This window comes from Arachis hypogaea, chromosome 17 (assembly GCF_003086295.3).
Source record: "Arachis hypogaea cultivar Tifrunner chromosome 17, arahy.Tifrunner.gnm2.J5K5, whole genome shotgun sequence".
Lineage (NCBI taxonomy): Eukaryota > Viridiplantae > Streptophyta > Magnoliopsida > Fabales > Fabaceae > Arachis > Arachis hypogaea.
The window spans coordinates 21,748,175-21,764,495 of record NC_092052.1 but is presented as its reverse complement, the minus strand read 5'-3'; the positions used below and the strand labels follow the sequence as shown (position 1 = coordinate 21,764,495).

The window sequence follows — 16,321 nt, the reverse complement described above, 5'->3', positions numbered from 1 at the left end:
AAGAAATGAGAGTTTATATTGTCATCCTCATCAATCATCTCTCTACGTAGAGAGACGTAGTCTGATATATAATAGAATAGAAATAATATGACATGCACTAACTAAATTTGTCGAATTTTGATGATTAGGCGTCGGTTTGGCCCGCCATATTTAACCACAGACATATATACGCCCTCTTTCTATATTTTTTAAAAAGTCTTAGAAATCAATATTATATCGTACGTTAATATTACAATTAATATTTAATATTAAAAAATATTCAATTTTTAACATATACAAAAAAAAAATGTTAGAAAGTCATCATGTATAATTTGTTATTTTTAGTCATCAATTAACTATAAATATTTAAAAATATGAATAAAAATATATTATTAGATTACTAGATCGAAAGAATTAGATTAATGACTAAAAATAATAGTCAAAATCAATAAATTCTGATAGTCTTCTAACATTTTTTTATATAAAAAATATCTAAAACTTAATTAAAAAATATAAAATTTAAATTCAACAAAAAATTTTTAATTTTTATATTAGACTTATTTAATAATTTATAATTGTAAGCTAAAATTCTTTATTAATTTTTTAGTTTTTAGTTTGTTTATTTTTCTGATAGATAGGAATATCTCAACAGCCAATAATAAAAGGTATGTAGAGAATAGTCAAAAAGATGATTAAAATAAATTAAAAAAGAAAACCAGACAAGCAGACAAGAAAAAATAAAAAATAAAAAATAATAAAAAGCAGTGTCTATAAATTGTAATATGATTCCTTCATCATAACATATCTCATTCTTGCAACTTATTCAATTCCTTCATTATTATCTTGTATCTTAAGCTTTAACATACATACAAAAATGGCGCGAATTTCTTGGAAGTTTGGTTTGTTGATGATGATGGTTGTCCTTGTAGGAAGTTGTTCAGGTCAACTCTCAAATGAGAACTTCTATTCAAAGAAGTGTCCGAATGTGTTTAAAGCAATAAGATCTGTTGTTCGATCTGCTGTTGCTAAAGAACCTCGCATGGCTGCTTCTCTTCTTCGTCTTCACTTTCATGATTGCTTTGTCAATGTAATTTTCTTCATTCCCTCATCACCTTAGTTAGTTAGCTTAATCTATCTCATTTATTTTCCTTTTCTATCTCTCTGTATTATCACTTAATTGTTTAAAAAAATAATCATACTAGATACATAATAAAATCAATTACTAAAATTAATTATTAGTATAAAATATATATTAAAATATAAAATATATATTAAAAATAAATTAATAAATATATATATTTATATATAAATATATAATGACTAATTTTAATATATAAATAATAATTTTATTAAAAAAATATTATGTGCATGTAAAATCAATTATTATGTGTATATATTTATATATAAATATATATAGTATTAATTAATTTATTTTAATATGTATTTTATATTAATAATTAATTTAGTTATTGATTTTTTTTGTATACTTGATATGATTGATGTTTTTAATAACTGAAGTCTTTATTTAATTATGTTTTTATTAGTGGGTTTGAAAAAAATATTGAAATATATACTCAGAGACTTGACAAGTTCTTTTTTTTTTAGATGAATTTTTTTTTATTGAATTTTAGATAGATAAAAATTCTCTTTAAGACAAAGACATTTTTGTTGTTTTTTATACTAATTTTTGTATTGTTTTTATTTTTTAATATCTTTATATCTCTAGTCTAAATTCAATTTTTCTTACACATTTATAATATAAATATAATATTTTTTTCTCCAAGAGATGTATGTATTCTTTATATCCAAATAAGTGGTATTCTGATTCTTTTTGGAATGTTTTAGACAAACTCTTTTATATAGGGAATATTCAATTAGCTTTCTCTTTTTCTTTTTTGGACATGAGCTTTCTCCGTTTACAATGCTTTAGTTGTAAGTAGTGATGGGTTCAAAAAATTTTGACAACAAAATATATAATATAATAATAATTTTTATAATAAAATTATTATGTATATATAAAAATTAGTTATTAACTTATCTATTAATTATTATATTTTTATATATAAATATATGTTATTTAATTCATTTTTAATGTATATTTTATATTTTGATATATATTATATACAGGTGATTCTTTTTTATATATATATATAGTACGATTATTATTATAATTATATTTTTATTATAAAATATGATTAATTTTTAAAATATTTAATTTACAAATTAAAATACTAAAATAGTCATTTAAATAATAATATATAATTTAAAATTTTATTTTTTAGATTTTATATTTTTATAAAAATTGAGCAATAATTTTTTTAATAATACAATTCAAATATTTTTTTCTATATATATTACTAAATAATTATTTAAAAATATAATTTTCATATAATTAGAACTCAACTCAATCTTACTAATATTTATTGTTAAATTTTTTTTTCAATTAATATAATTGCTACAGAAAAAACTAAAACTAATTTTAAAAAAGATAAATAATATTCTTTCGAGTTAATTTCTAAAAAAAATATTAATTTCATTTAAATTGAGAATTAATTATTATAATAAATATTTAATATAAAATTTTAAATTAACTATTAAATACTAAAAATTAAATAAAAAATTATTATAAAATTAAATTCAATAATTTAATAAAAATAAATAAATATTATTATCCTATACTATTTAAAAATTTTCAAATTATAATAAAGACACTTACCCGGCCACCACAACACAAAACATAGAACCGTCCCCGGTTGTAAGCCAATCACATACGGTATTATGAAAATGAAGAAATTTCATTTGAGTTTCCCTTAACAGCGTAAACTTTGTATGTATGTGGATAATCTCACTAAACTATTGCTATATACCCTTGTATTTAATACTTACGGTTTCGCTACGTTATTAACAGTATATCTGCCAACTTCTGCCAACTCTTATTTATAATTGTGTTTTATGAGAGTGTGTTCCTGGATGTGTCTAATAAAAATGTCTTTTTTATAGCTGTGTTTAATAGAAGTGTCTTTATAGATATATTTTCTGGATGTGTCTCTTTATATATGTATTTAAAATATATTAATTATTAGACACATCTACGACCACACTTCCATAAAACACAATTATAAATAAGAGTTGGGAGAAGTTGGCAGATAATATGTTAGTACCCTATACTTTTCTTAATACTTAATATGCCATATAAAATATATGCATGTTTTTTCTTTTGTAGTTAGTTATGCTACTCACCATTCATATCCATGTATTATTTTCTTCTTGTCTCTTTCATATGTCTTCATTATTGAATGTTGTGACATTTTGTTTAGGTAGACAACGATGTGACATCTCTAATAATGGAACAAGTGAAACACATATAACAAAGGAATTTTAATGGCCTAATCACCCTTAATATGGTTATTATTGGTTTCTATAAGCACAAATTCTTTTAAGGCATAGGACTAAGAATAACAGCCCATTGGTTTCAATCACTGTCATGGATAAAATTTAATAACATCCAAATATTCTTATATATTATTTATCCATCAAAATTAGTTATTAAATATATATTAATTTAATTTATTTTTACTATATATTTTATATTTTAATGTATATTTTATTTTGATAATTAATTTTAGTATAAAACTAATATGGTTGATTCTTATTTTATAACAATCATATTGAAGAAAGGAAATCTTTCTTTATGAAAAAGTAATTTATATATACAGTTTTATGTAAATATTAATTCAACAGTATTGTTCTATAGTAGCCAGCACCGACCATATCCATGCTTGTGCAAGTGAAACTCAAAATGCATCATAATCATAATTATCCATGTGATTGATTTTCCTATTAAACTATACTCTGCTTTCAAACATCATCAACCACATCTTGGTAAATTGTTTTTTGACTTTTTTTATTATTGTTATTATTATAATAAACTTCAAAATCTTAGATATAATGTTTATATTTTTCTTTCTGCAATGCACTACTTCATAAAACCATGAAATAAAAATATTGACGACTAACTAATATTTCGGTTGATAATGGTGCTTATGAACAGGGTTGTGATGGATCTGTGCTACTTGATGACACATCCTCTTTCAAAGGAGAGAAGACTGCAGGTCCAAACAATAATTCATTGAGAGGCTTTGATGTTGTTGATGCCATAAAGGCCAAGGTGGAATCAGTGTGCCCTGGTGTGGTTTCTTGTGCTGATATTCTAGCCATTACAGCTCGAGATTCTGTTGTTCTTGTAAGTTCTTCGATTCAGATCATCCATTTCTTGCTGTTAGATCAATATATTCGAATACAATTCGCACTCAGTTACATTCATTTAAAGGATACAAAAAGATTTTAAGTAAATGCCTTTTTTAGTTTTTAACTATTTGTGATAAGGCGAAATTCGAATTCATGACACTTACTTAAGCGGACTAGTGAGCAAACAACTAGACCGATCCAACTTGGTTAGTTAAATATAATTAGTAAATTAGCGTGTTTGTTAATGTGCAGCTTGGAGGGCCTAATTGGAATGTAAAACTAGGAAGAAGGGATTCAAAGACAGCAAGCTTGGCAGCTGCAAACAGTGGTGTGCTCCCACCTCCAACTGCTACCCTCAGCCAACTTATCTCCAAGTTTCAAGCTGTAGGCCTCTCTACCAAGGACATGGCTGCCTTATCTGGTACATATCTCTCTCTTTCTCTTCCATTATTTGACACATTATGATTTCATATGGTGGACCTGGACATGACATTTAAACAACCAAGAGGCACAACTCCTTTTCAAACATGTCACTTCTATAATATAAGAAAAAGTATAGGTAAACAACAACATTTTTTAATAATGTGTGAATAATGTGAATTAATAGGGTTAAAAGAGTAAATTAATTTTAATTTAATTAGTAGCATTAAATTAGGATGTAGTGTATTTTTATTTGATTGGGGGTTGTTCATGTTGTTCAAAATGATCATTATTTACCTAGCACTCCCCATAATATAATTCAACACAAACAGATAAGCTTGTTGAGTAGACTCAGAAAATTTGGCTAACTAATTGGTTAGTTATGTTTGGAGCACATTAAATATATATTCTTTCATTTGCAAAATAGTAAATAAGGTATAGCATTAGGGGACACTAATAAATACTTTAGTTGTATATGCTTGTCACACATTCAATTTCTACAATAGATTAACATATGTCATTATTGAGCAATCATTATTTGGTCAAATTCAAACGTATTGGGGACATGTTTGATAAATGTCTTAAGAAAGCAAAAAATTAACAGAATAACCAATTTGACTCACGTAAATCTTTGTGATTTTCAGGAGCACACACAATTGGAAAGACAAGGTGCACTGTCTATAGAAGCCGCATATACAATGACACCAACATTGACAGAACATTTGCCAATGCCAGAAAGAAGAATTGTCCAATAATTACTGGAACACCAAAGGACAACAATGTTGCACCCTTGGACTTTAAAACCCCAAACCATTTTGACAACAGCTACTACAGTAATCTCTTGAACAAAAAGGGTCTCCTTCATTCTGACCAAGAACTCTTCAATGGAGGATCCACTGATTCATTGGTTAGGACTTACACAAACAATCAGAAGGCCTTCTTCGCCGACTTCGCGACCGCAATGATTAAGATGGGGAACATCAAACCCTTAACTGGTTCACAAGGGATCATCAGAAGGAACTGTAGGAGAGCAAATTAGAAAGAAGAAAAAAAAAATCAGATAAAGATAAGTTAAGGCCTGTTTGGTTCTTGATTTTCTGAATTTTTGGAAGAATAAAAGCAAAAGCGATGAAAACAAATAAAAACAAATAACATCTTGTTTTTTGTTTTCATTTTTTTCTTTACAAAATACAGAAAACAACTGAAAATGAGAACAAAAGTCAAATAGGCCCTTACTTTTTTATTTTTTTTTATTTTTCTTTTGAGTACATATACCCCCAAAAGTGGGGGAGGTGAGTTTTAAACTGTTTAGTTGTTTTCTCTTGCTTTGGAAATTTGTTTGTTGTAATCAAAATATTGTAAGGAATAAATTACAAAGAGTGTTTTAATAAGTGCCACCTTTCAAATGGTGTTTTATTGAAGTAGTTTTAGAATTATTACCAACCTCACCACTTAGCAATCAAAATTGCACTTGTTTGTATACATCTCTTTATCGTCATTTAGAGGACCTAACTTCATCTTAACAGATAACTCCAATAGAGAGAAGACTATGTCTATCACTTAAAAAGACTATCGACACTTATTGGACATATTGAGAGTGAATAAAGAGATCAGATCCCTATGAGTAACTCTATGACTGCGTTTCGAAAGGAAATTGAGACGGTGAGACAGAAACGGTAATATAAAGACTAAGAAACAAAGACTAAATTAGTAAATTAAGTCTTTATATTATGTTTAGTAAAAATATATAGAATTGAGTTATGTTTTAGTATTATATTTAATTTAAGATAAATATGATATTGTAAATTTATTTAAAATTTGAAAAATTAAATAAGAGTAGCTTTTAAAAGAAATGTTATTAAAATTTTAATTTCCATTTTTTAAAATTTCAATCACCTGTATTTTTGCTTTTTTGAGATACTGAAGGGACTGAAATTTTATATTCCAAAACTGAAATTTTAGTTTTAGTCTCTAGTCACTAAATATAATAGTAAGTCTCAGTCTCTTAATTTCAGTCTTAAAAAATAAATACAGTCTATGTAAATGAATTGGATGGTTAATAAATAACTAAATGAGTCAACTAAAATGCTTGTCAAAGAACAACTTGCATAACTCAAAAGCAAAAGCTAGACATCAATTTTTTTTCTTCACATCCTTGTAAGGTTTGTTTACAATTGGATACATATAATCCATATTTATTCTCTTTGCAAGAAATTGTAAATGCATAAATTAGCAACATTCTTTGAGAGTCAATTGAATACCTTTTGGATGGTAGAAGAAGTTGGGTAACAAAGAATTATACTCTAAAGGAATATTGAGGTTAAACTAGGATGCAATGGTGAACGTAAACAACAGAGAAGGGGAATTCTACCAATATAGTATATATGTCTTTCAATTGAAGTTTATATTGCTTTATTATTATATATTGCATGATTAGATTAGTGACCAAATATATATCAATTCTACAGTTGTTCTTGAGGATGTTACCTCAAATAGGTTGAATTCCATGTGATTGAGTTGTGACTGGTTAATTTTCCGTGTTGTTTTTTATATTGTTTTCGCAATATAACTTACATTTATTTAATCTTTGATTAAAAAACTTTAGAACCAGCATAATTTATTATTTTTGTCTAGCATTTTTAGTCATTATTCTAATTTTTTTAATTTAATAATTTAATAATATATTTTTAACCCACATTTTTAAATATTGTTAATTAACTGATAACAAAAAATAATAAATTCTACCAGTTCTCAAACATTTTTTTTAATATTTATCCTTCTATATATAAATACTAGTGTTAAACCCGTGCGATGCACGGGCTTATATTTAAATTTGATAAGTTAAATTAAAAATAATATTTTATAACCATATATTTTTTAAATTTAGTATAACACTATCATCGTCGTTATATAATAAACGTGTTAAATATGTTATTTTATCTTTATTCAAAGTAAAATATAAATAGAAGAGTTTGAAGTTTATAATATTCTTAAAGCATAAGGAGGGAGATATGAAAAAAATAAGAACATATATAACTGTAATAATAGCATGTTAATTTTACACTAAATTTTATATAAAAAGCTAATAAAAATTTATCGATCGATAATCTAGTATCTTACTAACTTCATTAGAAAAGCAATTGGCATAGGATGTTGGGCTCCTTGTTACACACTTCATTTCAAATCTGAAAAAAGAGTTATAGATAAATTAGTTATATCTATAGTAAATATTTGTACAAAAGTATAAATCATAACATGCTATTAAAATAAAAATAATATTATTCTTACCTAAATATTATTAAAAACCTCTTTGAACACAACATTTGTTGTTGATGACTTTGGATTGCCGTCTTCGTCTAGAATTAAAACCCTGAGGCCACTGCGACTCTTAACTCTTGACAAAGCAACATAAAGTTGTCCATGGGTGAACACTGATTTTGGCAAATAAAGCCCTACATGTGATAATGATTGACCCTGACTCTTGTTAATGGTCATTGCAAAGCATACTGTCAATGAAAATTGTCTCCGTTGGAACTTAAATGGCAATCCTGAATCTGAAGGGATCAAGTTCATTCTTGGAATGTACACTTTATCTCCAATATTTCTACCGGTCACTACCGTCGCTCCAATTACGTTGCTGCCAAGTTCGTTAACTATTAATCTTGTCCCGTTACATAAACCTGAAGTCTGGTCTATGTTTCGCAGTAGCATTACAGCGACTCCTGGCTTCAAAGTCAACTTGTGATTGGGTAGTCCCGAACATTTGATGTCATTTAGGAACTCTGGTGTGAACCACTCTTGTTGTACATCTTCATTCTCATCAGCTTGACATGTTGTGTCAGAGCTCAAATACTCCTTTTCCATCCCTGGAAAGATTGTCAAGACAAAATCGTTTACCTTCTCGACACTCTCAAGCGTGGGTGCAAGAATTGCCCTACTCTGAAAATACCTGTAATCTGACATATTTTGCAATAAATTTGGATATGCAAAGTCTACCAAATGAGGGAGAGGATCATCAGTAGTTGTAATCAATAGATCATTTAGAATTTCAACTTCTGATTCATCACCAACAACAGAGCCAATATTTCCATTTCCAACATCAAGTATCCAATTAGCAAATCTCTTCATTTCACCTTCATCTTGATCCGAAGAAGACATTAGAAGCCTCATATTCGTATGCAGTTTCAGAACCTTACAAAATGACCACAGATGGGATGAGTTAATAGCGGATGCCAATATATCGTGTCTACTTCCTTTCGGAATCACCGGAAGTATCTCATATAATAAATATCACCTGTACCCGGTGGAACATAATTTAACCCCCCGATAGAATACCCTCTTTTGCGTGGATGCCATTCCCTTGATTCTCTATCATAAACAAATTGATTTGGAAACTCAGCATACGTCAAAATTTGACCTGCTTCAAATTTTTTATTAGCTTCCATCCATGCTAAGAACATTGTACATTTTCCTTCCTCTTCTTCCACGATTTCTTCAAGATCATCATCATCTTTAAAGATGATATTTTGCTCTCCAGGCAAATGAAAGGTTAATCTCATCACTGAAGGCCACCTTTGATGAATATCATACGCTAAGGTTCTCCACACAGCCTCACATGCAGACAAATATCTGCAATCATAAAATTGTTTGATCTCATCAATAACCTGAGCATCCTCTCCACTGGAAACTTCCTTTGTAACTCCAACTGCTACCCTGTCTGGACCTTTATTCACGTACTTGAACAAATATTTGATAGCATTCGACTTGTTGCAGTACTCTACATTAACATGCGCTTGATAAGACATCAGCAGATATGCATTGTATGGAACCACATTCCTGTTATCCATATGGACTCCCTTCTTCTCAGTAACCACCCCTGTGTCTCGTCTTCTATATGATGGGTATCCACTATCATCGATAACTGTGTTTTTACTGAATGTCTTGGGATAATATTTGGTGCAATACCCATCTTTCATGCAAGGAGATTTTGAGAATGCTCTACCACATGGTCCATGAATCATATATGTAGATACAGCTCTAAAAAATTTTGGGTGCTGAACAGGATCTACCAAATATATTATTCTAACCTAAAAACAAAAATGATAAAATAATCAATTTATTTTTTTATATGAAATCTACTTTAAGTTGTGCTTCGCTTTGTATTTTCTTTGTCTTTTAATATCAATTTTCTCTTCAATATAATCTTGCTTCTCTTTGGACTTCTTGCATCTTTCAATATATACCTAAAAATATTAAATAAATAAATTTTTTAACCAATTAAAAATATATATACATTATACATAATACATTTTTATTATCAAATTTTTTATATTATTAAAAAAAATAAAGTAGTACACATATGACAGCGATTGTTTTTGGTATACATGTCCATCAAAACATAGACACAGGAGTACACAGGAGTACATGTATGGTGTTTGTTTATTGAGATAAAAATGATGAAAGACATAGTCATACACAAACACCCATTAAAAACATGTATTTTGTGTCTCTCTAAAATAAAATGCTGAAACACTAATTTTTAACTTGAGACACTAATTTTTTTATAATTTTTTTCATGTCTAACTTACCAAATAGAATATGAAATTAGTGTCTTCTTATGTCTATGTAAAATCGCACAGGTTTTATTTTCAATGGCTGCTTTAATTTCTTTTTTATTCTCATTTATTTAGTTACTTAAACATATTTTACGGAAAATAATATATATTTTTCTACAAAAGTATCTTTTTTCAAAAAAAATATAAGTTTAATCTCACAATCAATAAATTCAACTTATAGTTAAAATCTTTTTTTTTTATTTCCTTAAATAAAGAGATTGAAAATGAATAACTTATAAGTAAGAAGAGAGAAAAAGATGAAAGTACCTCTATTGTTGTACTGGGATAATCTAAAAAATAACAATGTAAAAGGAGTAAATAGAAAAAAATTATAAATGAGACAAATAAAAAAATTTAAATTTAAAAATCAAAACGGTTAAGAAGCCACTTAATTAGGAATTAGTATTAAAATTTTAAATTTCAAATTTTTAAATAGAGTTTCCTAATTAGCTAGTATAAATTTAAAATTTTTAAATAAACTTTTTTAATTAAACGTTTGCTATTCATTAAGAAAATAGGAATTTGTTAATTTAAAAATAATTTTTATTAGTTTCGTCATAAATAGTATCAATCCTATTATTTATCGGTAAAAATAAATAAAATTAAATATAATCTAAAAATTAATAACCTTATAAATTACGTAAATTTAGAAAAAAATACTTAAAAAAAGAGAAAAAGATGAAAGTACTTCTACAATCTAAAAGATAATAATAAAAATTTATAAATATGGCAAGTAAAAAAATTTAAATTTAAAAATCGAAATGGTTAAAAACTTAATTAGAAATTAGTATTAGAAATTCAAATTTAAAATTTTTAAATAAAATTTTTTAATTAGCTAATATAAATTTTAAATTTTTAAATAAATTTTTCTAATCAAACGTCCGTTGTCCGCTGTCCATTAGAAATATAGAAATTTGTAAATTTAAAAATGATTTTTTTTTAGTTTTATCATAAACATTATTAACTTTATTATACTTTTTCTAAAATTTAAACAGTATTATATTTTTTTAAAATAGTATAAATAACTTCACATCTTAATAAGACTGATAATTCTATTTACAAATAACTTCAATTTATATTTAAAAAAATTCTAAATTCCAAACATAAAAATCGAAAAGAACCAAAAGAAAAATAACAACTCAAGAAAAGACAATGTTTCCACCAAAACAAACATATGCTTGGCATTATTCTATTAGATAGACTCTAAAAGGGATTCCAAAACATGTGCATCAAAATTCTCAAGTTTCTTTCTCAATCTTGATCTTCTTGCAAGTTGAGGTATCTCCTTCCACCTTCGAATCTTCCGACTCCGAGGATAGTCGCTTAGTTGGTGTAATAGCATTTTCCAACAATTCGGATTCATCATTGGCCGCAACTTCATTGGAATTCAAGCAACAAATTCTTTACAAAAAACCACGTTAAATTAAAGACTTCTTTCTAACCTTTGATTTTATCTCACTAATATTTTTTGAATAAAATTAAGATCTAATTTTGAGAGAACAAACAAAAAAAAATTATTTTTTGAACAAATACCTTAGCACCTTCTACTTTCTCCCCTTCAATGATTGAGGATGTCTTTGAAATTGGAAGCAAACCACCGATATAGTCAACATCCTAAAATTATAATTAATTATTATTTATAAATTAGATACTACTAATGACCAAGGAAGCAAAAAATAAATTAATTTTTAATAGAAAGTACACTTATATATACTCAAAATTTGAATAGGGTGAGCCTCTTTGAATTTATTTATGAGGTCCACATTATCAGTTATCTTCTTAACTTTATAAGAAGGTGAAAAATGTGGATTATCAGATATTTGAACTTGAACGATGAAGAGAAAGATCTTATCAATAGGAGTGGATCAAGTATCTCTACACAGCTCTTTCCCAAAACTTGTTTTGCCTCCTTGTCAAAGACTACATAACATGCATAGTCAGAATCATCAATGACATCAAGCTTTATTCGATACCTACTTAAAAAAGAAAATAACATAAAAAAAAGTTAAATATAGACTTATTCAATATCTAATCCAATATACATAGACTTTAATTTAAAAAAATAAATAAATAACCTTGGAGTCATGGATAAAAGGATATTAGTAGAAAACTTGCGTCTTCATCGAGCCAAACCATCTCAATTGAGTATGGCAATGGAGAATTTTTGTAACTTGATAGTGTCCATGACCGTATCACTCGTATACGTACACACAAATTGTCGATTGTAGGATTGATGTCAGCAATTTTGTGAATACCAGCCATTGGAATAAGTATGGAGATTTTGGATATATGTAAAAAAAGGGATTGATGTACTTTAAATTGTGGTGTTTTACATCTCTCATAACTTATCCTTTTATAGTTGCATCATAACTAAATTTTTTTAAATTTGGTTGACTTCAATTTAAAATTTAAAAAATAACAAACTAAGTAAAACAACCCAAACTTAAAATTTGAAAATAACAACCTAAATAAATAATAATTTAAAAATTCTAAACTAACGTAAATCTTTATTTATAGTAATATTAGTATGTAACAACCGAAGAATAATTAACGTAAATTTTTTTAAAACTCTAAATTTCTTTAAAAGAATTTATGTAGCTGCAATTTAAAAAAAATCAACAAAATTTTAAAAAATAATTCTAAAAAGAATTAACAGATTTTTAAAAAATAGTGTTAAAATATAAAAAAGAACTATCTAAGTAAAATCTAAATAAAATTTAAAAAATAATAACTTAAATAAAATAATTTGAAATTTAAAAAATAACAACCTAAGTAAAACAATCCAAACAAATAAAACAATTTAAAATTTAAAAAATAACAACCTAAGTAAAACAACCCAAACTTAAAATTTGAAAATAACAACCTAAGCAAATAATAATTTATAATTTATAAATATAAATCCAAAAATTTCTAGTGACGACACGTAAGCAAAAAAACTCCCAGACTCAACGTATGAGCGCCACGTCAGCAAATGAGCTTCCCATTTGTATACTATAAAGATGTCTTTCTAAAGGGCTCTCATGTTTCTATTGCAGGCCTATGTTGCGTAGAATACCGTATGCAACCACAACAAAAAAAAAAAAAGTTGCAAGCTCCGGGTATTACTTTTCAATCTTTTTTCTTGTTATAGTGCTTCGGTGCTTTTACCAAGCTAACTTACAGCTGCTAATTAACAATTATTTTTGTTTTCTTTCATTAGTAATATGATGGTTTTGTCTTGTGTGTATCTTAAGAAGAATCATGTATCTACGTTCAAATCGTTTTGTCAGTAGTTCCACGATTGGCCACTGATTTTTTTTGTTGGAAGTTAATTCGTTCTTTATTTCATATGGTTGCTTTTGCTATGCAGCTCACCTGTTTGTTGAAATGTTTCAATGATTATAGCAATCCCCCCAAGGCCCCAAGAATTTATTATTAATTTATTATTTCTTTAGGGTGGAACTTTTAAAGTTCATTTTCTAGATAATTAAGAGCATGTAAATATTTGGCATTTTGGCTTAATTTACAACTAGTAATGCGGGTGTCCATGGATCGGATCATATCCGCAGATCCGCGGTAAATATCCGCATCCGATCCGAAAATTGCGGATACGATCCGATCCGCAAATTGATCGGATCGGATCGAATCCGATCCGCACCCTTTGCGGATCGGATCGCGGATATCTGCTCTACATCCGCATATCCGATCCGCGGATCTGCAAATCCGCACTATAATAATTAAAAATAAATAAATATATATATGTTTGGTATTATATTTACTTGTTTGTATGTTTTAGTTAGTAATTATTATTCATATATTGTATTATTTTATTTTTGTTATTTAGAGAGAGTTTGATTAAAAATATTTTAGGAATAAATAAGTTTAAAAGTATGAAAGAAATATTTTTATCGAATTCTTTTACATAGAAATATGATTAAAAAGAGAATGTTTAATTATGCGGATATATCCGATATCCGATTTGATCCGCAAATGTGCGGATCGGATCGGATCCGGCACTAAAACGTGCGGATATCATATCCGATCCGATCCGATGAAAATTGTGCGGATTGGATCGAATTTTCAACTATATCCGATCCGATTCGATCCGCGGACACCCCTCAGTAATGGAGATTTACCCTTTCTGAAAAATCTGGTTTTTAGTTGTGAATTGTGATGATATTAACTCGAATTTTGCTTCATTTCCAATCAGTGTAGCAAATATTGCCAACGCGGATCGGATCGGATCGAATATGGCCAAAATTTCGATCCGATCCGCACTAAAATCATCGGATCGGATCGGATTTAATATTCGCAGTTTTTATGGTTGGATCCTGTGCGGATCGGATCGGATATCGGATATATCCGCAAAACACAAAAATATTTTTAAAAGTTTATTTTTATTAAAAAATATCAATAAAATTCATTTTTTCTATTCTTTTAAATATGTTTACTCTTAAAATAATATTAAACATACTTTTTTTAAATAATAAATTAAAATAATACAATATATATGATAATTATTAGTTGAAATAAAACATAAAAAGAATATTTATTTATTTATTTCTTTATTTTTACAGATACGCGGATATACGGATCGGATGTGCGGATACCAACACAAAATCCGCAATCCGATCCAGTTAGTGTGCAGATCCGATCCAAAAGTTTTGCGGATTGGATCCATATCCGCAATTTTCGGATCGGATTCGGATAAATACCGCGGATATACGGATCGGATCCGATCCATGAATACCCCTAAATATTGGAGCTTTATTTGTTTTGTTGAGCTGAACCCTTTCAAGAATGTTCCTGATTTGGAGTTTAGTTTCCAGCAAGACTCTGAGTCAGAGATGGTTTTCATCCGCAACAACTCCCCAAGTTCTTAGAACTGGTGATGTCTTGAGACAATCAAGACTTTTTACCGAGGAAGATGTCATTCAATACTCTAAAGTGAGCCATGATTCTAATCCTTTGCATACTAATCCTACGGCTGCCAGAGATGTCGGATTCGAAGGTCCTCTCGTCCATGGGATGCTCATTGCTTCTCTGTTTCCTTGCATCATCTCGTCATATTTTGTAAATCACATGCTAATCTCTCTGTTTTGATTTGTGATATCAATATTATGGAAATGTGTTAGTTAACAATCTTGGTAAACCAAAATCGAGTGACTAAAACGGATGAATTAGACTATGATATGATCTTGCTTAGAGTGAGATGAAAAGTAACAGAAGTATAGTTTGGTCTTTTTCATCTACATTATTTCAGCAACCTTCAACAGAACTAATAACCATTCTCTAGCTATTAATAGGTAGATGGGATATGAAATAAACACAAATAGTCTTTTTAGGTATTATCATGGGTTCTATGCATGCTTACGTATAAAGGACTCTATTTTCATCTCAGATAAAAGATGTTATTCCCAAATTTTTGAATGGTTTTTTGAATTGTGGCACCAACTTGATGAAAACCTTTTAAATAAGTGTGTTATTTATTTGAAATGGAAATTTTATCAGAGAAGAAATTTATTTGAAGAAATTTTCTTTTCTTAGTTTTCTATGGTAACCTTCACTATTATAACATCATTGGTTGATTGAAGCCTGGAGCTGTTTATGTGTCTCAAAGCTTGAATTTTAAGTTCCCTGTGCATATTGGAGACCATATTACTGGTGAAGTACAAGCAACAAATCTGAAAGAAAATAAAAACAGATACCTGTAAGTTTTGTCTTGACATTAATATTTCTTATTTTTCTTTTTGAAAAGGAATAACTTTGTCAATGTGATTCAGTGCAAAGTTCAAAACAAGGTGCCTCATGAATGGCGAACTGCTTGTTATTGAAGGTGAGGCTACATCTATGTCGACAACACTGACCTTTGAACAAAAGCAATGTAAAGAGCATTGAAAAAGCTATTCACAAGAATGGACTATTAACAATGAAAAACAATTGAGACAACAAAGATTTTGTAATTTTTCTGATTATAATGTAGTTCATGTAGATCTAGTGGGCGCTATTATTTTGATAAAAAAAATATTTTTTCAATAAAATTTTTTTTTTTATTTTTTAATGTGTTTGACAAATTTCTA

The 16,321-nt window shown here is 27.8% G+C and overlaps 1 protein-coding gene and 1 long non-coding RNA gene across 2 annotated transcripts; both read left to right on the top strand.

The window, feature by feature from the left end:
• The first annotated feature begins 669 nt into the window (after positions 1-669).
• LOC112766174 (peroxidase P7) lies at positions 670-6,068 on the top strand. The gene is made up of 4 exons (XM_025812050.3): positions 670-1,066; positions 4,031-4,222; positions 4,480-4,648; positions 5,292-6,068. Exons 1-4 carry the CDS (start codon positions 854-856, stop codon positions 5,684-5,686), a joined length of 969 nt encoding a protein of 322 aa, XP_025667835.1. The 5' UTR covers positions 670-853; the 3' UTR covers positions 5,687-6,068.
• A 7,216-nt stretch (positions 6,069-13,284) lies between these two features.
• Positions 13,285-15,383, top strand: LOC112766025 (uncharacterized). The gene is made up of 2 exons (XR_003815347.2): positions 13,285-13,360; positions 14,819-15,383. It is a non-coding gene; the product is annotated as an uncharacterized lncRNA (long non-coding RNA).
• Positions 15,384-16,321: the final 938 nt, after the last annotated feature.